Genomic DNA, 21119 nt, shown 5'->3' with positions numbered 1-21119 from the left:
TTTCATAAGCTGACCCTATATTTCAGGGGTTGAAAAACTTTGGCTCCCAGCCCCTCAGGTTAAGCTGCTGGTGGGTCGGGACGTTTTGTTTACCTGGGGCATCTGCAGGCATGGAGCCACTTCCTGCAGCTCCCATTGGCTGGGAACGGGGAACCTCGGCCACAGGGAGCTGAGGGGCTCCATGCCTGCAGACGCTCCAGGTAATCAAAGTGACAATGTATTAGATATTCAATTCAATGATTCCACAGAGTTTAAAATCATCAAATTCTGGTGTAGACCCGTTTATAAGCCAACCCCTGCTCTTTGGCATGTCACTTTTTTACCAAAAATTTTCGGCTTTTGAACAAGTGTGTACGGTAGTCTCCCCACAATGGCAGCTCCTCTTCTGGTGCCTCTGCCCTGGTGCAAGGTGTGGTGCAAGTGGAGACAGGCACCGGCATCCGTGGGCTTCCGTCTCGCTCTCAAGGCTTCGATGGGCCCTCGTTCCACTGCTGGGGCCAACAGGCTTCGAAGAAGAAGCCTTTCTCCTACGGCTGCTGATAGGGCTGGGGGTGGGAGGGAGCGGTCTGTGTCCCTTGCAGTAAGAGCACCCCTCTGGGGCTGTCAGTCTGTGGAGCTCTCAGTGCTTTATGGTGGGGGGGGGCAGGAACATATCATCCCTGTTGTACAGAGGGAAACTGAGGCACAGAGCCAGGCAGTGACTTGCCCATGGTCACCGAGCGAGAGCTGGGAATAGAACCCAGGTGTCCTGTCTCCATTCCCCTAGTGTAGGCAACCTGCCCGGGGCTGTCCTGCTTGGGCCAGAGTTTGTGCAGTGGGTGCATGGCGAGAAGGGAAGGACAAGAGAGCCACTGGCCAGGGTGCTCCCTTCCCATGGTGTGAAGGTGGTGCAAGCCCCCTACTGGAGGGAGCAGCCAGCCAGGGAAGCGCCAGGCCATGGGCGAGCATGCCCAGAGACCTCTGCAGGGCTCCCATCCAGAGTGTGCCCCTGGCTCATGGCTTTCAGGGGGGCAGTTTGGCTCTTCTGCTGGGGGGCAGGGGTCTGAGCATTGCTGGCTCTGTGCTGCCACTCCCATGACCCCAGGCCATTGGGCTCGGTGTCCCCCACCCAGAGTTCTTTCTGGAGCAGATGTGGGAGCTGTGCCAGGCTCCAGGTGGGGGGCACCTGTCAAGTAACTGGACCTGCCCCAATTCCCTGCATGCTGCGTCTGGCAAACCAAGGCTGTGTGTGCTGGGCTGATCCGGCACTCCATGTGGCAGTGCCCTCCTGGCTGGCACAGAGCCGTACCTTGAAGGGGCCGGGGTCCCAGCGCTCGCAGGGGGAAGGAGGTCTCCTTTCAGAAGCTGCCTCTAACACAAATCACGTCCAAAGCACTCAGATGTTTAGACCTCATCAGTGGCAGGGTGCTGGTTACATGCCATACTCCTGGCTGTGCCCGGCTGCAGTCTCGGGGAGGGAGGGGGGCAGTGGCCTGGCACTGACGTGCCCCAGGAAGGGGAGAAAAGGAAAGAAATGGATCCGTGTGCGCCCTTCCCCGCTGTGTGTGTCTCTTAGCTGCCATGGCTGCTGTTGGCTTCCGTGACTACAAAGATGATTGATGTCCCAGGGCCTGTCGTGCCCCTCGGCTCCGCTCTCCCCACGTGCCCCATGTTCCCTCCAGATCGTTCCTTGGGGCCCGCTCTCCTTGCCACTGGGGCTGGGACGCAGACCCTTTCCCCTCTAACCTGCTAGCTCCAGTGCGGCAGGGCCCGCTGGTGCTGGGAAGTGGCTACGTCTCTGGCTGCTCGCTGGTCTGTGTGAAATGAGTTGGCTGGCTTTCAGCCTGGTTTCCAGTGGATGGGCATCACCTTGCCAGCTGGCACTATTGGCCCCCTGGCTGGTGGATGGAAGCCATGCCCAGGCTGCCTTGAGGGGTCCCTGTAGGGCAGGACAGAGGTGCTGGGGTGGGCTCTCAGTCTGCAGAGCGGGCACAGTGCAGGATGCCCAGGTTAGGCCATCCACAGGGCCACCCTTACCCCTCTCCCACCCCCTAAAAATACTGATGGCATGGCTCGGGGAGGGGGTCAGTGACCTCGATGGATGTGGCAGACCCAGCTAACTGCCGCCTGCAGCCAGCTGCCCATCTGGCAGCGTCTCCGCAGCCTCTTCCCTCCTCCCCTCCGTGCACTGGCGGCATGATGCTGGATGCTCCGAAGCAGCAGGGACCACCCCCTAAACTCAGGGCAGTGACAGTAGCCTGCCAAGCCCAGCACTGCCCCACGGCATGAGGTGCCCCCCCTTCGCCCCCAGCTATCACCTGTGCCGGGGCAGGCGGAGCGATGCTGAAATGCAGCCATCTCTGGGGTGCAGGGCAGCAGCCTAGCTGAGCCCATTGCCCTGCAGCGTGCTCTGGCCAGAGGGGCTCGCTGCCCCCTCCCCAGCTTCCCTGCATGCGGGGCTGGCTCCACTCCCCGCCCCATCTCCCGGCGCAGGCGGGGGGAGGTGCGGGCTGCCATTGGCAGGCACTGGCAGCTCCTTCCCGGAGCGGAGCCTCTCCTCCCGGCATGCAGCCCCATGCTGCAGGCTAGGGGCTGGCTCGAGCTCCCCTCGCTGGCCGCCCTGACCCGCTGCTGCCCCGGCTCCTGCCAGCCCGCCCCAGCCCCACTCCCTCTGGCCCCCTCCCCGCTCCCCTGCCTCCCTCCCCTCGCTGCCTTTGTTGGGAGATGTGTCGGTGGCCGAGGATCTGACAGCCAGCCGAGCCTCCCCGAGCATGGAGCCGCTCAGCCACCGGGGCCTGGCGCGCCTCTCCTGGATCGACACCCTCTACAGCAGTACGTGCGCGCTCGGGGGGACCAGGGGGCACCAGGCTGGGGGGTGCCAGAGCCGCCAGGAACTCCTGGCTGTGGGACTCGGAGAGGGCTGGAAGGGCCCTGAGGTAGGATCGCTCAGGGGGCAGGGAGCCTGCTCACCTGGGGGCACGGTGCCAGGCAGGGGCACTGGCCGGCTGAGCACCTCTCCAGCCAGGCTGCAGCATGCCCGGCCCGGTTCCCCCCTCTGTCTCCACCTGTTGTGTAACGCTGGGCCGGGTGGGTGGTAGGATCCAAGCGAAGCGGCATCGGAGCGGCTGTCCTTGCTGCCTGTGCCCGTTGTTGCTGGGGGCCTGAGCTGTTCAGCGCATCCCCCTCCCCATGGATGCGGGCTCCTCTCCTGCTCTCTGTCACTGCAGGCTGCTCCAGGAAATGCTCTCCCCCCCCATCCCTGGGCATTCTGGGGGTGGCACGACCCCCTGCAGCTCCATTCCAGGCAGGTTATGTAAATGGACAGGCTGAGTGCTGGCGCAGCGGGGTCAGGCAGGCGAGCGGGGAGGATTGGGGCACCCTCCCCTGCGATTGCCCCGAGAGACCTGTGCAGCTCCGCAGCGGAGATGCTCCCTCAAGGGAGACCCACAAGAGGGGGGCTGTCTGTGGCGTGTGCTCTCCCTTGGGAGATGCCCTCACTTGCCTTCACCTGCGTGGCACCGGGGGGGCCCACAGGCTGATTCACCTGGGGAACCATATTCAGCCATGCCCAGTTCCCAGCCCCAGAACAGGCTGTGCTCTGCAGGGGTGAGATCCCTGGGGGCAGCGGTGGGCTTGGGTGTTGCTCCTGCAGCGAGTGGGGCTGCACCATGTAGAAACACTGGAGCCGTCCACGCCGAGCTTCCTGCATTGCTAGCTGGGTGACCTGAGCGGCCCGGGGGGCCTAGCCCTGCACTGCCCCCACACCTGATACCCCTTCCAGCGAAAGCAGGTCAGTCCCCAGCTCACCCTGCTGGTGTCAGCTGTGGCCCCCGACATGGGGCCTCCCTGCTAGCCCCTGTGCCACCAGTTACAAACTCAGTGAAGCAGGCTGGTCCCTGGGCTTGGGCCACTTTCCAATGCCCCCTTGTGGCCATGGCAGGAAGGCCACTGCGATGCGGGGAGTGGGAAAGAGCTCCAGGTCCCGGGTCGCTGGGGACCTTTCGTGTGGTGGGGTTGCCTGGAGGGCTCGTGTGACTCTCGTGCTCTGCAGCATGGCTCTGGGTAGCCACCACGGCCCCAGGGAGACAGGGGCTGCCTCGGGAATGGGGCCAAGCTCCTTGCGGCCCCAGGAGGACTTGGGGAGGGGGATCCGCCGGGTCCCTGGCCCTCGTGCTGGGGGGGTGACCGACTGGGTCAGTGGGGAGGCCTGGCTCTGGCTGGATTTCACAGCCCTGGGGTTGCATGCAGCAAGCACCTCAAGTGGGCAGGAGCCAGAACATGTCCTGGCAGTGGTGCAGCGAGTGGGTGAGCTCCCCGACCCACCCCCAGGGCTGTGTGCTTAGAGCCCCGGATGTCTGGGTTCTATTGCTGCCTCTGGCTGACTCGCTGTGCGGCCTGGGGCGGGAGTCGGGGTTTCTCCCATGCCAGGCAGGGCTGAGGTCTGAGACGTGCTTTGAGGTGCTTTGGAGACGGGGCGAGCGCTGGAGAGCCCCCGCTACTGTACCTGGCTGTGAGTTCTTCCCGGCCCCTGTAGGCAGGCAGCCTGGGGCCCTGAAGCATGAAGTGATAGTGCCGGAGCCGTGGGGCTCGGAGTGCAGCACCTAGGAGGGCCTGGCGCCGGGCTGGAAGGACCAGTAGCCTTGTGGGGGACAGCGAGGTGGTGATGTGAAGGGCGGGGAGAGGATGCGCCCTAGGGCCAGCACACAGCGGGTAGGTTGCCTGGCCAGGGGCTCTGGAGGAGGTGGATTGGGTGCTCTGAGTGGCATTGCCTGGCTGTATCATTCAATACTGCGTACTGCCTGTCAGACCCCAGCCAAGGGTGCTCTCCGCCGTGACGTGCAGCAAAGCAAAGTGCACCCGAGCGATTGAAGCTGAAATTCAGATGAGCAGGGCATGGGCACAGGGTGTGAGCAAGACCTCCAGGAGCGAATGGTAGGGCAGGGTGAGGGGCTGGGGGCGAATGGTGGGGCAGGTGCAGGCCTGTGGCGAATGGTGGAGCAGGGTGCGGGCCTAGGGGTGAATGGTGGGGCAGGTGCAGGCCTGTGGCGAATGGCGGGGCAGGGTGTGGGCCTGGGGGTGGATGGCAGGGTGCAGGCAGGGCCTCCAGGAGCGAATGAGGGATCAGACATGGGCTGCATGGGAGCGAATGGCAGGGCAGAGGGTGCAGAGTGCACGGGTGAATATCAGGGCAGGGGGTACCAGGGATGAACGGCGGGGCAGGTGCAGGCAAGTGTGGGCGGGGCGGGGGGCAAATGGCAGGGCAGGTACAGGCAGGATGCTGGCCTGGGGGTGAATGGCAAGGCAGGTGTGTCTCGGAGTGTGGGGGATTCCGGGCCCTGCACCCCCACTTCCTGTGATTCACTGGGACTCTCAGCCAGCCAGTAAAACAGAAGGTTTATTAGACGAGAGGAACATGGTCCCAAGCAGGGCTTGTAGGTACACCTAGGACCCCTCAGGCAGGTCCCTCTGGGGGCAGGGAGCTTAGACCCCAGACCTGGGTTCCTGCCTCTTCCCAGCCAGCCCCAAACTGAAACTAAAAACCTCTCCAGCAGGATCTCCTTCTTTGTCCAGCTTCCTGGGCAAAGGTGTTGACTCCCCCCACCCCCTCCTGGCTCAGGTTACAGGCTCAGGTACCGTCCCTCACCTAAAGTCACTCCCTGCTCTCCCATCCCCCTTGCAGACAGTCCCAGTAAAACTAAAGGACGTTCCCAGGTCAATCTGTCCCACTCCCTACTGCATCACAAGGTGTGGGCAGGTACAGGCAGGTGTGGGCAGGGGGGCAAATGGTGGGGCAGGTACAGGCAGGATGCTGGCCTGGGGGTGAATGGCGGGGCAGGTGTGGGCAAGGGGGGCGAATGGCAAGGCAGGTGCAGGCAGGGGGGGCGAATGGTGGGGCAGGTGCGGGCAAGGAGGGCAAATGGCAGGGCAGGTGTGGGCAGGGGGACAAACGATGGGGCAGGTGCGGGCAGGGGAGCGAATGGCTGGGCCGGTACAGGCAGGATGTGGGCAGGGGGAGCGAATGGCAGAGCAGGTGCGGGCACACAGTGGAGGTGAAAGTTAATATTTTCACTCTCGATCCGGTGACTCGAATGCATTTTATAATGTGGTGTCTGTCTGGAGACTGGCCCACAGCGGTTAAGGCCCCCAGGGTCAGAAGTGGTTCCAGACCATGTGTGCCCCCAACCGGCTGAGCACCCCTGATACCCCTGCAAGCCCAGGGCCTGGTGTCTCAGCTGGGCACTACAGTCAGAGGCTGCAGTGGAAAACGTTAGTCCTGGTGCTTTGCTGAGGCCCTCAGCGAGCCCTGGCAGCCCCAGCACTAGATCAGACCCAGTGTCCATGGGGGCCGCCGACGGAAGTTGCGCCTGCAGCCCCTGGCTGGAACCTGGCTTCGGTTCCCTGGCTCTGGATGTGGGCCCTGCTCTGAGCACTTGGCCATGCTGGCAAACCTGCCGCAGGTGTGCAGATGGCATAGGTGCCTGGTTCCACGTGGAAATACTCCCTCCCAGGATAAGCAGGAGGTGTCCAGCATTTGTAATGTACGTGGATGTGCCAAGTTGCTCCCGAGTGTCCAAGTCTCCGTGCAGCTATTCGAAGAGGGTTTGCCCGGATCTGTGGCCTGGCATGAACTGGAGAGCAGGGCCACGCTGCCCTCTCTGGGTCTGTGTGCAGGCGGGTGGCTGCAGGGCAGTGCCCTGGGGGAGGAAGGCTGCTGGGGGCAGAGGCAGTTGGAGCACTGGCCTCTCTGCCGGTGTCACATCTGGCTCGGGGCTCAGGTGTGAGCTAAGCTGAGTGGATTAGACCCTCGGGCTGAGCTTGGCATGACTGGCGATCCCGGCTGAGGGAAGGGGAAGCCAGGCCTGGTCAGGGAGGGGTGCTGTGATGGGTGCCCGGTGCCCAGCTGGCTGCTTTGCCTTGGCTAGCCCTGGGCTCAGGAGTGTGAAGATCCCTTAGCCTTGGCCAGGGCAGCGTGTGGCTTGCTGCACGTCACTGGGGATCTGCTTTGGATGTCTGTCCTGGGGGCCTCAGGAGCCAGTGCCAAGGCTGTGGTTGGTGAGGCATGTTTCAGAGCCCGCTGGCATGGTTCCATGCTCCGGCACTGTCAGACCGGCTCAGGCCATGTCTCTCTATGGCTCGTACCAGCACTGAGCGCATTCCAGCATGGCAGGAGCTGGGGTGTCCTGGCGCCAGGGGGCATGGGCGGGAATGTGCCCGAGCTGGTAACTGTACAAAGGGCCTTGTGGAAGGAAGCCAGGACCTGGGACTCCTGCAGCAGCATTGTGGTGAGTTCTCTCCCTCAGGCCTTGGCTGAGTTCTGCAGCCTCCCTCAGGCACAGCAGAGCCACGATGGCCCTGCCCAGACACGAGGTCCGGGCGATCTTGTGTCCCATTAGCAGTTAGTTTCCATCTGGGCTTAGGGCACAGAAAGCAGCAACAGGCCCCAACAGTCTCTTGTCTCTCCGGTGGGGTGAGGGTGTGAGCGTAACAGGCCGCCTGCCTAGCTGTGCAGCTGGACACTAGTTCCTTCCTCCCAACCTGCAGGTGGTTTTGCTGGAGACTCTGCTGCGGGTCTGGCCCAGGCAGTGGCAGGCCTGATGGGAACTTGCTGCTTCCTCCAACTGAGGGGGTGGTCAGGTAATGAGATTGCAGCTCCATCGGGAGGGCCTCTCCTTTGGGGAGGGCACCTCTGCGGGGTCACCTGGCCCAGGCCTTGGGTGATGCAGGGGAGCCAAAAAGAAGTGGCTCCCTTTAGTCAAGCACAAAAAGACTGGCTCCACCGTAGCTGAGCCCTGTGGGGCTGCCCGTGGGCCTGTAGGCTCCTAGGCGGGTTCCGGGTTCTGCTTTCCCGGACGCCCTTTCGCTTGGGAGTGGATCGTGGGCCCACCGGCCTGTCTGAGCCTGCAGAGATTCCCAGGACACAGATCCAGGAAACGGCTTCAGATCGGTGGGTCCTAGCCACAATACAGAGCTACACAAGAGTTCTTGTGCGTCCCCATTGTCCCAAATTCCTCAGTGGGGCGTTTCTCCTCCAGGTGCTGGCCTTTGCACTAGAGAACATCACCCCCTGGCTCTCAGGGCCCATCTGCCTGACCCTCCAGCTCCCAAGCAGGAGAGGCAGGGAGAGCACCTGGGAGCACCCTGGAGCAGAGAGGGAAGCTGCCAACTGGCTGCTCTGCCCAGCAAGCCTGAGCAGCAAGGACCCCTTGTGTTTCAGACTGGGGACGAGGCAGGACCAGGCTGCAAAGGGAGGGGCTGCACCCCTCCCGGAGTGCTAGACTTCAGCGATGGCTTGCCCCTCCCCAGGGCAGCCAGCTGGCAAAATCTCCCAGCACAGCCTTCTCGCTGGCACTCAGGCTGCCTTTGCTGTGCTGCCCTATCCCAGAGGCCATGCAGGGATGCAGGCCCCATGTAGGACTGGCCACCTGGCCTGTCCCTGCATTCAGTGGGTGTGGGGTGGATCCAACGGGAGCGACCTTGTGCTGGTGGCACGGACGCCCCGGCTTGCTTGGCCTCATGGTGCAACCAGTTGCCACTGTCGCTCTCCCTCAGTGATGTGAACCAGCCAGAAACTCCCCCCAGCACAGCATGAGGGCCAGCGAAGAGGAGCTGTTGTCAGCACTGCTGGGGTCTCTGGAATGACCCTGGCTTTGCGGCACTGCCAGGATCTCGTTTCCCCAGCCCTGTCCTCCTGCGGGATCCTTTAGCCCCGGTGTGCTGGGGAGCATTGTCCCACGCTGCCAGGCTTGCTTTGGGTGCCCTGACTGTACTGCCCATGCCAGGGCTTTGCCAGCGCCTGGCCCGGTGCCTGTGAGTGGGGAGGAGAGCTGGCGTGGGTGGAGGAAGCAGCGGCGAAGGTGGAAGGAAGGGGAAGCTTAATGAGGAGCTTCTGTCGCAGGCAGGGTCAGGTTAACAGGCACCACTGGGCCTGGAGCAGCTAATCCACAGGGGGAGAGGAGGGAAGAAATATGGCTCAGTGATGTTCCTGCAGTCAGTCCCCATCCCAGGCAGGTCACTTCCTGCCACGGGAGAAAGCAGAGGTGTCTTTACCCAGGGCCTGCCCTCTCTGGGGCTCTGCCAAGGCTGGCAAAGGGGGCTCTGCGAGAGGGCAGTTGCTGTCCCCTCATCCCCAGTGTGGATTTGTCCAGTGCTAGAGCAGGGCCCAGGCAGCAGAGCCTAGATCTGAAGTTCCCCTGCTGGTTCTGGGATGGAGCCGGGTCCCTGTGCCAAGGCATTTCAGGCCAGCCTCACTTCTGCCTTGTTCGGCTCCCTCCCACCCTGGGCCACCTACGGTTGAGGCAGCAGGGCCAGTCTGCAGCACATCATGGAGAGGGAGCACGTCTCACAGGCTGGTGATGCTGGAGACCAGGGGAGACGGGCTCCTCGTCCCATCCCATCTGTGTCTTCCCAGGGGCGGCCAGCTCCCCAGCCTGACCCGCGGGGCTGGCCAGGGTCTTCCTTCGCCCTGGCCAGGCTGCAGGAATACTCTCCTCGGAGCCAGTCCCCGCGCTGCACGTGGAGGGAGGGAAATGACCCCGAGGACTGTTCCTGGCCCTTGCCATGCTGACCCTGTTAGCTGCCCGTTCTCCCCAGGCTCCCCCAGGCAGGTGGACATGCGGCCACAGCCATGGAGCTGCTTAGTGAAGTGGAAGGATGGGCAAAGCGTTTGTGCAGTGGGCTCCGGGAGCCACAGCCAGGCTGTATCCGAGGGCTCGGGGGGCGGGCGAGGAAGTGTGTTGGGGCCCTGCATGGAGGGGTGACTGGACTGGGCCGGCCGCAAGCCAGGAGTCCCCGGAATGTGCCTAACCTGTCTCTAGTGGAGGAGGGGGAGGGCAGCAGTTGCAGGTGTGTGGTCCCCAGGGACTGCGTCCCCTCCCTTTGCCCAAAGGCAGGCAGCTCTGAGGAAAGGCTCAGGACACAAATAATGGGGAAGGGGGGCTGCAGTTTGGGTCTGCAGCAGAGGGGAATGGGGAGAGCCTAGGGCTGGGGTGACAGGACTGCGGGTCGGTGCTATGGGGTGATGGCAGAGCTGGGTGGGGAGCCCGGGTGGGGTGACAAGGGGGCTGCAGGTCGGTGCTATGGGGTGATCGCAGAGCTGAGTGGGGAGCCTGGGTGAGGTGACAGGACTGCGGGTCGGTGCTATGGGGTGATGGTAGAGCTCGGTGGGGAGTCCGGGTGGGGTGACAAGGGGGCTGCAGGTCTGTGCTATGGGGTGATGGCAGAGCTGGGTGGGGAGCCTGGGTGAGGTGATAGGGGGCTGCAGGTCGGTGTTGAGGTGATGGCAGAGCTGAGTGGGGAGTCCAGGTGGGGTGACAGGGGGCTGCAGGTCAGTGCTATGGGGTGATGGCAGAGCTGGGTGGGGAGTCCAGGTGTGGTGACAAGGGACTGTGGGTTGGTGCTGACGTGCTGGCAGAGCTGAAGGGAAGTGCCAGTGAGATCACCCAGCACCTCCCTTTGCTGTTCCTGGGACTTCTCGTCCTCTGACGCATGCAGCAGAGGGGCTCCCAAGCCCTCTCGTCCCCTTCCCGTTGCTGGAGGTGGCCCAGCGCCAGGCTGTGGGGAGTGCGATGTGACCGGGATGCGGCTGGCTTTGAAGCTGCTCTCTCCGTGCTACGGCAGTGCTGGACTCAGCCTGTGCTGCTGCGGAGCCCGGGTTGCCCTGGGAGCCAGCCCTCCCGACTGTCCTGCGCTCTCAGTGAGGGCCACACAAACCCAGGGCAGCCGGCCTATCTCTGGGCTGCAGGCAGGGGTGCAGGGGCCCTGGGGCACAGTAGATAAGGGCATGAGGTGGAAAGTGTGGGCCCAGGGGTTAGAGCTGGGGATTTGCAATGTGTGTGTTTGAGGCGCTCTCAGAGATGGCACAAATTCTTCCCGCTGGGGAGCTGGTGCAGAACTCTAGTGTGCAGGGCACTGAACTGGGGAGAGGGGGAAGCTGGGCTGTTGCGGTTGGCCAGCCGGTGAATGCTGGGGGGCCCAGGGTTAAATCGCCAGGAGCTTGGGGCAGGGGCTCTCCAGCCTAGGTCTGGCCCCTGGGAGCTGCTCTCAGGCAGTTCTGCATGAGGCTGAGGGGCTGTGATGGGGCCCCCCCGGGGTGAGTGTCAGCCTCTTGGAGCAGGGGCAGCTGTAGTGGGAGCTTTCTGCGCTGGGAGCGGAGGTTGGGCCTGGCCCCTCAGGGCAGCCCCCAACCTGCTGGCTGGTGGAGAGGGTGAGTGGGCACTATGAGCAAGGGTGAGTCCCTGCCACCCCAGCTAGCACCGTCACATCAAATGCCTCCTCTGCTGGCCTTGCTCCTGTGTGCGCCCTGCATTGACCCCTGCTCCACCCCACAGCCTGGTCCCTGTGGGCACCCTTCCTGACCCCACAATGATCCCAGCACCCTGAAGTTTGAGGCTGGGTTCCCCTTTCCTAGCCTGCTCTGATACCCTGGGCTCTGGGTATAAAGTGCCTGGGCCTCTCCTCCATCCGTGCACTGCGCACACTGGCGGTGGAGCCTGAGGGGGTATGGTTCTGCCTATGGGATCCCTGTTTCCCCAACCCATCACCCCTTCTCCGAGTCCCTCCCTATAGGCCACTGTGCGTCGAGCAGTGGGGTGGGGGAGAAGGGACTGGGCTGTCATGGGGGGATTGTGCTTTGCTGGCAAGGTGGGGACCCCACCCCAGCTGCCCTGCCCTGGCGGTAGCGCTTGACGTTTGCCTGGCAGTGGGCGTAGTCTTAGCTATTGGGTTTAATGTGCATTCCTGGCGGGGTAATGAGGCAGCTGGCATGGCTGTATGGGAGCCAGGAACATGGCAGACCTCACTGCATGGGGCTCGTCCTCAGGGGAATGCTCTGGGAGAGCCCAAATACTGCGCCCTAGTGCCCAGGGGCTTCTCTGCCCTGTCGGTGTGGCCGGTGCCCCGGGGGCACAACCACGGGCAATGAGTGGCTGCTAATCCTGGGGTCAGTTTCTTTCCTGGCCTGTGGCTCCAGGGGGCTTTTAGAGGGAAGAAGCTGCTCACAGAGCCCTGTGCCAGAGGGCCTGGGGTATGGGCAAGGCTGGAAGACAGGGGTGGCATTGACTCTTGCCCTGGGCTCGTGCTGCGGCCCGGCAGCCTAGGCACTGGCACTCCTGCCGGTGTTCTCTGCTGGCAGCTTGGCCCCGCAACTCGGTGGTCCCTGCTATGGTTGTGACACTGCAGCCCCCAGGCTGGCTAGGAGGGAGCACCTCTCCTGGGGGTCGCTGAGCCCAGCCCCTGCTCCCCCTCCGGTGTCTGCGGGCTGAGCAGCGCTGGGGAGTGCCTGGCCCCTCTTGTGCTGGCTGAAAGCCAGGGCCGCACTGAGCTGGGCTGTGGGGTGGAGTGATGCTGGCTCCATGCCCCCCCTCGCGTGGCCCCCACCCTGCCAGGCCCGTGGGATGGAGCAGGGGAGACCACGACGCCCCTTCCCCCATCCTCGCGGCCGTGGGAGGCTGAGCTCGCAGCCGGCAGGATTGTGCAGGAGCCTGTTGCCATGGAGATGGCACGGGCCTCACGCCGCGGGCAATGCAGAAGCTGCGGAGCTGTGGCTGTTCTTGCCAGAGCGGAGGCGGGAGCTGGGGACATGGGCGCTCTCCAGCCTGGGCCGTTTGGAGCAGGGCTGGCGATGGGGGCTGGCACCCCCGGCTCTAGGAGAAGCTGCCAGCAGCTGCTGGTGGAGGTGTGAATGAGCAAGAGGCCGTGACATCTGCAGGCTGATCCGTGCCCAGCTGCCCTGGGACTGGCTGGCAGAGATGGTCTTGGCCCACCTGACTCTGCCGTACTCCACATGGGCCTGAGGGGAGCAGGGGGGAGCCAGAGAGGGGCAGGAAAGGACTCAGGGTCGGGTGGAAAGGTCCCGGGTTGAGAGGCAGTGGCAGAGCTGTGTGAGGAGGGATCCCAGGGCTGGGCTAGCCGGTGGTTGTGGGTTGCAATTGGGGGCACCAGCAGAGCTGTGTGAGGGGGGAGCTCAGGGCTGGGCTAGCAGGTGGCTGCGGTTGGGTTTGGGAGGCACCGGCAGAGCTGTGGGAGGGGGGCCCAGGCTTAGAAGGGAGGAGGTAGAGGTGTGCCTCCACCCCCATGGACTGTTGCTTTAAAATTCACCCAAACTCCTTAAACAAGGAAGCAGAAGCAGCAAAGAGTCCTATGGTACCTTATAGACTAACAGACGTATTGGAGCATGAGCTTTTGTGGGTGAATACCCACTTCGTCGGATGCACTCCAATACGTCTGTTGGTCTATAAGGTGCCACAGGACTCTTTGCTGCTTTTACAGATCCAGACTAACACGGCTACCCCTCTGGAAGCAGAAGTGATTCAAACACCCCCAATGTGACAGCAGCCCCCCACTTGCCGCCACAAGTAGGGATGTGCTAATGTAACGTGCTAGAGCATTTTGTATATAACCAGCACACCCTGCACGGTGCCAGTAGCAGGGAGGGACCCCGAATGGATTAGGACGTTTCCAGGGGCTCCGTGCTGTGCATGTGTGACCCGTGTGCATGCAGAGGTGGGGAGGGAGGTGCGCAGTGCAGCGTTAAGTACCCCTCCCTTTCTCTCTCCACGCACTACGCAGCCAGGGGGATCCTCCAGCCTCTCGCGCCGTGTCCGGCAGTCTGGGAGACAGCACGTGCGTGGGTTTGATGGAGGGAACCCCGTGCTAATGAGGGTGATTCAGGAGTGTGTGCTTGGCTGGATGTCCTGGCTGCTCCCTTGACAGCCTGCCACGGCGCTGCCAGCAGCTGGGTCCGGCGCCTGGCCTGCTGCTCCGAGGAGATGGGAGGGTTCCCTGCTGGAGCATGCTAATGAGGTGGGAACCTGGGCTGCCGTGCTGTGCCTGCATGTGCACACGTGCGAGTGTGTGTATACGCATGCACGGAGACACACACCTTTCCAGGGCCACAGGAGCCAGACCTAGCAGGACGAGACCAGCAGGGACCCTTCTGTGTCTGAGCGATGTGGGCTGGGCTGCCAGGCTCTGTCCACGCTGGGTCGCTTGCTGAGCTGTGATGGGGTCAGTTATGGGTTTGCTCTGGGCCGTGCCCTGTGTCCCACACAGACCCGTCCTGCTGGACCGCCCCCACCGCTCTGCCCAGACCCATTCTGAATGGCTCCAGCACTGGCCTCTCGTTTCTTGGCAGAGGGGACATGATTCCCCAGGCTATCTGGGGTCCAGAAATGTTGCTTGTTCCTGGCCCTCTTCCTTCCCTGGCTCATGCTCACAGGGTCTGACTCGGGAGGGCTTTAAAATCCTCTTGGAGTTAAAGATTTATCAGCTTGAAATATTAAATTGCAATGAAATATTAACTGCAGCTGAGCGTGGTGCTGTGAGGCTTGAGTGAGCCAGCTTTGCACGAGGGCTCTGGGCCAGGCACACACAGTGCAGGGGGCTGTGTGTGTGTTGGGGGGGCTGTCTGCCCCTGCCTGGCTTCGCACAAGGGCTCTGGGCTAGGCACATGCAGTGCAGGGGGCTGTGTGTGTGTTAGGGGGCGCTCTCTGCCCCTGCCTGGCTCCACATGAGGGCTCTGGGCTAGGCACACGCAGTGCAGGGGGCTGTGTGTGTGTTGGGGGGGGCTCTCTGCCCCTGCCTGGCTTCGCACGGGGCCTCTGGGCTGAGCACACTCAGTGCAGGGGCGTGGGGGGGGGGCACCCAGACTTAAGCTTCAGGGTGCTTGTGGGGGGGGATAGTTCAGTGGTTTGAGCATTGTCCTGCTAAACCCAGGGTTGCGAGTTCAGCCCTTGAGGGGGCCACTTAGGGATCAGGGGCAAAAATCTGTCTGGGATGGTACTTGGTCCTGCTGTGAAGGCAGGGGGCTGGACTTGATGACCTTTCAAGGTCCCTTCCAGCTCTATGAGATAGGTATAGCTCCATATAATTGTGGCGTCAGGAAGGGTCCCCACAGGGACCAGGACCCCAGCATTTGCCTCTTCCCTCTGCTGAGCCTATTGCTGTTTCCATGGTAACAGGCCAGCCCTGCCCCTCCATCTCCAGCTCTGTGGCCTGTGGAGAATGGAGCCAAGTGCAGCTCCAACCCCTGGGCCTCCCCGCCCTCACCTGCAGCAGAGGCAGCTCATTGCTCCCAGCCTGGCCCCGTCCCTCCGGCTGTAGCCTGGCAGTGATAGAGGGAGGGAGTGGCTGGGACAGGCAGGCCCGAGGGGTCCACGGGGCTCAGTGCTCCCTTGCTGGCTGCCTGAGAGGCCTGGGAGGAACAGCGAGGAGGGTGTGGAGAGCTGCCCTTGAGGTTCATGGGGACAATGACCTAGAGGGGAAATTGAGGCACGGAGTGGCGGGCGGCGTAGTGACTTACACACACCACCCAGTGGGTCAGTGGCAGAGCCCAGGAGTCCTGGCACCCAGGCCCACCCTCATTGCTGCCCAGCATCTGACGACAGAGGGGACAGATTCGCTTGGGCGCCTCTACTATGGGGATGGGGCAGGCTGCAGTGGAGCCCTCCCCTCGCATGGATCACTGGCTCCCTAGCCCCCTGCCGCTGCCCTTTCCACTCCCTGCTCAGCCCTGCCCCTGCCCCTGCCCCTGCCCATGCCCCTGCCCCTGCCGGCACAGGGAGAGGGCTGCAGCAGGGTGGCTGGCAGAGTCCGGGCCTGAACCTCTAAGGCAGTGCTCAGCTGTTAATTGTGTGTTGGGGGTACCTGTGGGCTTGGCTGGGCAGAACATGGCCAGGAGGGGATGGCAGGGGCCACCGTGGCTCGCTGCGCTGGGGAGGGGGCATCCGCACCTCATGGGTTAAAGAGCCGGCTGGGGACTAGCACTGGGGAGGGGGGAACGGATGGGGAGGTGGTGGTGCCAGCGTATGTGTGTATGTGACACGTGGGGTGGCTGACTCTCTGGGGTGGAGGGGGCTGGTTGGTGGTTGTCAGATACAAGCAGAGGTGCCAGGGAGCTGCTGACCCTTGGGGTAGGGGTGCTGAGGGGCCCCTCCAGCCCTGGCCAACCCCTTCCCCCTGGGCACAGTCTCTGCCAGGTGCCTGACTGGAGCAGCCCTAAAATCAAGCCATGCAACGCCCTGGCCCTGCTGCCCTCTGGCAGGAAAGCTGCTGCCGCGCTGCTTGCTGGGCTCTGCAGCCAGTGCCAATGGTGCTGGCTCCAGTGCAGTGCAGGGCTCAGAGCTAGAAGCACCCCCAGGCCAAGTGCCCATGCCCACGCCCCTGCCCTGGGACCCCACGGAGCCAGGAGAAGGCCCCTGCCCAGCTGCAGAGAGAGTGGCAGCAGGAGATGGCGGGGGCTGATGGGAAAGGGTTTTTCCTATTAAACATCAGTCTCTGTCTCAGCTCCCACCTTGTCCTGGTGCCACACACCCATTGGCTGCTGGAGTCAAAACAAGGGGGAGGAGCTAGGGAAGTGACCTCACCCACTGGGAGCCCTGCCCCCAGCCCCTATAAAAAGCAAGATGGTGCAGCAGGCAGGGTGCAGCAGGCTCTGAGCTCCCAGCTCTCCCCAGTGGGCAGACACATGTCTTATGGCTTAGCCCTTGGATGTCATGCCTCTGGCCAGCCCCTTCTCCCACCTGGGGTCTCCTGCTGGGCGGTGCCATGGCGGCAAGGGGCCGGCAGCACCCGGTGCGTTATGCCTCCCTAGGTGCCCTGGTGGCAGACACTCACCGGCCTCTCCTCGTCCTCCTGGCAGACTTCAACTACGGGGCAGAGGACTACGATGCCGAGGGGAATGAGGATACCAAGGTGCCGCCGGAGGGCTCGGAGACCATGCCGTACATCGACGAGTCACCCACAATGTCGCCGCAGCTCAGCGCCCGCAGCCAGGACAGCGGGGATGGTATCTCACCCACACCCACCGATGGCCTGGGCACTGGGGTAGGTGGCTTTGCGATGGTGCTGCTGGAGCTCCGCCCAGCATGGGCGTGTCACTGCTTCTGTGTCCTGTGGGACCTGGTGTCGCTGGAGCTGGAATGGTCCAGTTCTCTGGCTCTTCCTTCCCTCATATTCCCTTCTTGGCCTCCCAGCTCAGCCCACTCTCCCTGTCCTCCTCTCCTGGCTTGAGAGGAGGGGTGCTGAGCTGCCTGGCTGCTCCTTTGCTAGCGGTTTGGGGCTGAGCAGCACGGGCTGGGGCTTGGTGGCTCAGGGAAGGGTGAATATCCAGCTTCAGTCGGCTGCCCGTCTCTTCCTTGGTGCTTTGCTGTGGTGAAGAGCGAGGGTGACTTGCCAAGAGGGCCATCCCCAGAAGGAGGAGCTGCTGCAGAGCTCCTAGAGCTGTCAACAGCCTCGCAGCCCTCCCCGTTGCTGACTGTGCAGGGCGGAGTCTGACTGGCAGAGCAGAGGAGAGATGTGCAGGAGTCTCTGGCCTTTTCCCCGTGCATGGTATAGGGCATCCAGTTTCTGCTCTCCACCCCAGAACCAGCTGCATGTCAGTGCTCTTTAGAGGCGCTCTGGGATTCTCTGCAGAGCTATGGGACATCTCCTGGGGCCAGCAGGGGGTGAAGTGGAGTGGGAACCGCTCTCTGCCCCCCATCTTGCCTCAGTGGATAGGGACTCAGGGACAAAGCCGTTTGGGGGCGGGGTAGTCACGCCTGTTGGCTGGGCATTCTGGGGGTACAGGGCAGGGGTGCAGGGTAGTGGCCATGTGCCCCCCTTTCCTGACCCCTGAAGTGTGGTGTCAGGCCTGGCATGGGAGCCAGTGAGGCAGGGGTGGGGGCCTTCTGCTGCTTGGCTGGAGCTGCTCAGGCAGGACCCCTGTGCCTCTTCCCCGGCTCTGTGCTGCAGCTCCCTGACAGGGCACATCTGTCCTCTCTCATGGGCTGCGTGCGCCATCTAGTGACAGAGGGTGGGATTGGGCCAGTTGAAGGCTTCTGGTAATTTTCAAGCAAGCGTTTTTTGGGAGGGGAAAAAAACCTTTTAGAGAGAGCCGTGGTCGGAGTGTTCCTGTGTACGGGAAACCCCGAGAAACGGGGAGGGTTGGCTGGGGGGCCTTTTGCCATGCTCTGGGCAGTGCCAGTGTCTGGGAGGCTCAGGGGGCGTGACATGTATCTTCCCGAACATTTCTGGGGGCTCTGATGGCTCTTGGCAAACAAGCCATGCAGCCTGATTTCCTGGCTTCCTTAGCACTGACACGCACCTTCTCGGCAGCGGGTTGGAGGGCAAATGCCTGATGCTCTAGCATGATATGAAGCCCTGCCCAGTGCTGAGTGCATGGAGGGGGTGAGAGAGCCTTCCTGACCCTGCAGCAGTGGGGTCCCTTGTGCCCTGGAGCATGGGACTTGTTTCTCAGGCCATGCTAGGCTGAGGGTAACAGTTTCTCGTGGCCATGCCGTGAGGTGCATGTGGCAGAGAGGCCTGTGTACCAGCTCTGGGACTCCTTGTTCAGGGTAAGGCAGTGCCAGGAAAGGCTGGGTTCTGTCTCATTGAAAGGGTTCAGATCTAATCCTAGAAGGAACAGGAGTGAATGCGAAAGTGTGGCTGCTTCCCAGCCCCCTGCCTGGTGGGGGTGAGATGCCAGGCTGGGTGGAGGAAAGAAAGATGGGGGAGCCCTTTGGTTGGCTACACCCCCAGACCCCAAACTGCCCAGCTGCAGAAAGGAAAGGCAGATGGTGGCATGTGCCAAGGGGCATCAGGAATGAGCAGGATCGAATCCAATCCAGCCCCTGCCTGCCTGGGGTCTCGATGCCAGCCGTGGATTTCAGAGCTCTGAAATCCAGAGTCGTTTGGCTTGTGCTGTTTCCCCACCAGGTGGCATCAGCGAGCAGGGACCTGTGGCTGGGTTCAATGACGTGTCTGAAGCGTGGATGTCTCTACTTCCCCAGTGTGGGAAGAATGGGGTCGCTCCGGGCCTGGATCGTCTCTTCCTCCTTCTCTGGGGCTGCCCCTCGGCAGGACCCTGGCATTGCCCTGCATTACTGTCTGTAGATGGGCATGGTGCTCTTCCTTCCCCACATGGCTCATGGACTAAAGCCAACACTTGGCAAAGGGGCTCTGTGGGGAGGTCCTGGAGGGAACAGCCTGGGGGCTGTGGCTAGCGAGCTGGGGTGGGCAGCACTGCCACAGCCAGCGAATGCGGGAAGCAGGCAGATGAACACATGTGGGCCGGGGCGTGGGCTTTCTCTTTGATCTGCGGGCGCTGCCCGATAGCATCAGGAGCTGGCTGTTCTGGAGGGGTGGGGAGCTGCTTGTGAGCTGTGGGGCCTGGGTGTGGCTGGGTACGGGAGCTGTCTCGTACTGCGCTGGTCCTGGCTGGGTGCAGCTGTCTAGCTGCTGAGCCTGGGTGTCTCAGGACAAAGCCTCAGGTTGTTCCCTATCTCAGGGACGCCCTGCCCCCACACTGGACAGCCTGCGCCTGGTTACACCCAAGGGAACAGTGCCCAGCAGAGCCCCTGGGCAGAGCTGCTGCCTGCCTGGCATGGCTACTGCACAAGGGACATGTGCTCCAGCCCTGATCTCGTGGCTGGCACCAGGGGGCTGGAGGTAAGGGCAGGGGCAAGATGCATGGCATGTTTCCCAGCATACGGTGCCATGGGTGCCCGCAGAACCCCAGCCTGTAGGATGCACAGGCGCTGGAGATCTGCTCCCATGGTGCCCTGCTCTCCTGGCAGCTATGCTGCTGGCCCCTCCTACCCCGGGAGGCATCCAGCGGGGTCTGCCCCTCTCTGGCTGCTGAGTGGGAGAGCCTAGCTGGGACTGGAGTCTCTGCTGTGTGCTCCCTTTTGCAACTGTCCCGGCGCTAATGAGCTTTGGACACGTTCAGGCTCCAGCGCTGGCGCTGCCTTCAATCCCATTATCTGTGGTCGGGTAGTTCCAGGCTAAGCCGAGTGCCCTTTAGACGCTGCGGCTGGTGGCTTTAACCCTTCACAGCTGCCTCCCCAGCGTCCGTGCTGGCCGGGCCGGCTGGGATCTGCCAGTGGGAGGCAGCTAACTCGCGCTTAGCTTCTCCTCTTCCCACACGGGCTCGGCTCAGAGCGATGGCAGCTGCAGAAGGGGGACCCGAGGGCCCCTCTCTGTGGGGCCAGTGGAGGAGCCCCAGCTGGGGGGGAGCCCCTGGGCTGGCATCACTCTGGATGCGAGGTGCAATTTGGGGTTGAAAGGGGTTTCCAGTGGGGCTGGGTGCTTTGCGGCCAGCTCTGGTGGAGGGGGCTGTGCGAGGGGCTGGGGGGAGCTGGCGTGTGTCAGTCCCCTACAGCTGGGGTGAGGGCAGACCACCCTGCACAAAAGGGGTAGCTCAGCCCTGCTGGGAAGGGAGGAGAGCCTGTTCTGCTGGGCTCAAGGCGCTGTGAACGGGTCCTGAGTGCGTTGCTGTTTCCAGTGTTTGGGGCGCAGGCAGGCATTGCTGCTGGGCCATGGCCTCTCTCCTCCTGCCCTGAATACTCAGGGGCAGCCTCCTCTCACAGGGCACATGAGGCGTGGGCTCCGTGTGCTGGGCTGCTGCGCAGGGAGAGGAGGGGGCTGTGGTTCTGGTTGTGAACTCCCCCCCCCCCCACCTGACATCTCCCACTGGCTCCCCACACCCCTGGCCCTCTCTGAACTCTGTGCCTAGGGGCCTGTCCTGGGGCACCTTCCTTCTCTAGGGCTGAAGCCCAGTCCTGGCCCTTACCTTCATCAAGGGCACAGGCCAGGCATGGACTCTGGAAACCCCCAGTGTGTCCTGGTCAGTCCCCGCCCCCAGCGCAGTACTGGTGTCATGGCCGCAGGGAGCGGTGGAGGAAGACAATAGGGCTGCACATGCAAAGCTTGTCAACCTCAGCTTCCCCTTTTCCTGGAGTTAGGGGGCGAGTTGAGGCAGTGAAGCTCCCTCCCCACGTCCTTAGCCCACAGCCAGCTTGCACGGCCCTGGGAGCCTCTGGCTGCTGCTCTGCTCCCTGAAAAGCCCCACCCTGCTCCACCTAGTCTGTTCTAGTGGCCAGCTGAGGCCCGGTGTGCCCAGTCCACGCGGGAGGCTGCTCCCTCCCCAGTCTGGTCGTGTCAATCCAGAGTGCCTGGCACTTGTGTTATGTTCACTGCCCTCTGCCTGTGTGATCCTTGTGCTGCCGGGTTCAGCCCTGAGCTGCCACTGCACCGGGGGCCCTGGAGGTTTGGGGAGCTGGGCAGGGGCTGGATGGTGCTGTGGGCGCTCAGGAAGGCACGAGAGGCAGATTTGGTACCCAGGAGGCAGCTGTCTCTTCTTCCTCCTGTGGGGCAGGGTCCTTAGT

At 63.0% G+C, this 21119-nt stretch overlaps 1 protein-coding gene across 4 annotated transcripts in view; it reads left to right on the top strand.

The window, feature by feature from the left end:
* Nucleotides 1-2714: 2714 nt before the first annotated feature.
* ABR (ABR activator of RhoGEF and GTPase) overlaps nucleotides 2715-21119 on the top strand; it is a 67663-nt gene continuing 49258 nt past the window's right edge. Inside the window, exons 1-2 of one of the 4 annotated variants that reach the window (XM_032784091.2) lie at nucleotides 2715-2811; nucleotides 16616-16800. In XM_032784091.2, the coding sequence (XP_032639982.1) occupies nucleotides 2751-2811; nucleotides 16616-16800 (246 nt within the window). In that variant the 5' untranslated portion in view covers nucleotides 2715-2750. Of the gene's footprint in view, nucleotides 2812-16380; nucleotides 16801-21119 lie in introns of those variants that run through there. The other 3 variants (XM_032784117.2, XM_032784085.2, XM_032784100.2) reach the window with 3 other exon arrangements.

Source organism: Chelonoidis abingdonii, chromosome 20 (genome assembly GCF_003597395.2).
Source record: "Chelonoidis abingdonii isolate Lonesome George chromosome 20, CheloAbing_2.0, whole genome shotgun sequence".
Classification (NCBI taxonomy): Eukaryota; Metazoa; Chordata; order Testudines; family Testudinidae; genus Chelonoidis; species Chelonoidis abingdonii.
The sequence above is the reverse complement of the archived record's forward strand: the minus strand, read 5'-3'. Positions and strand labels throughout refer to the sequence as shown.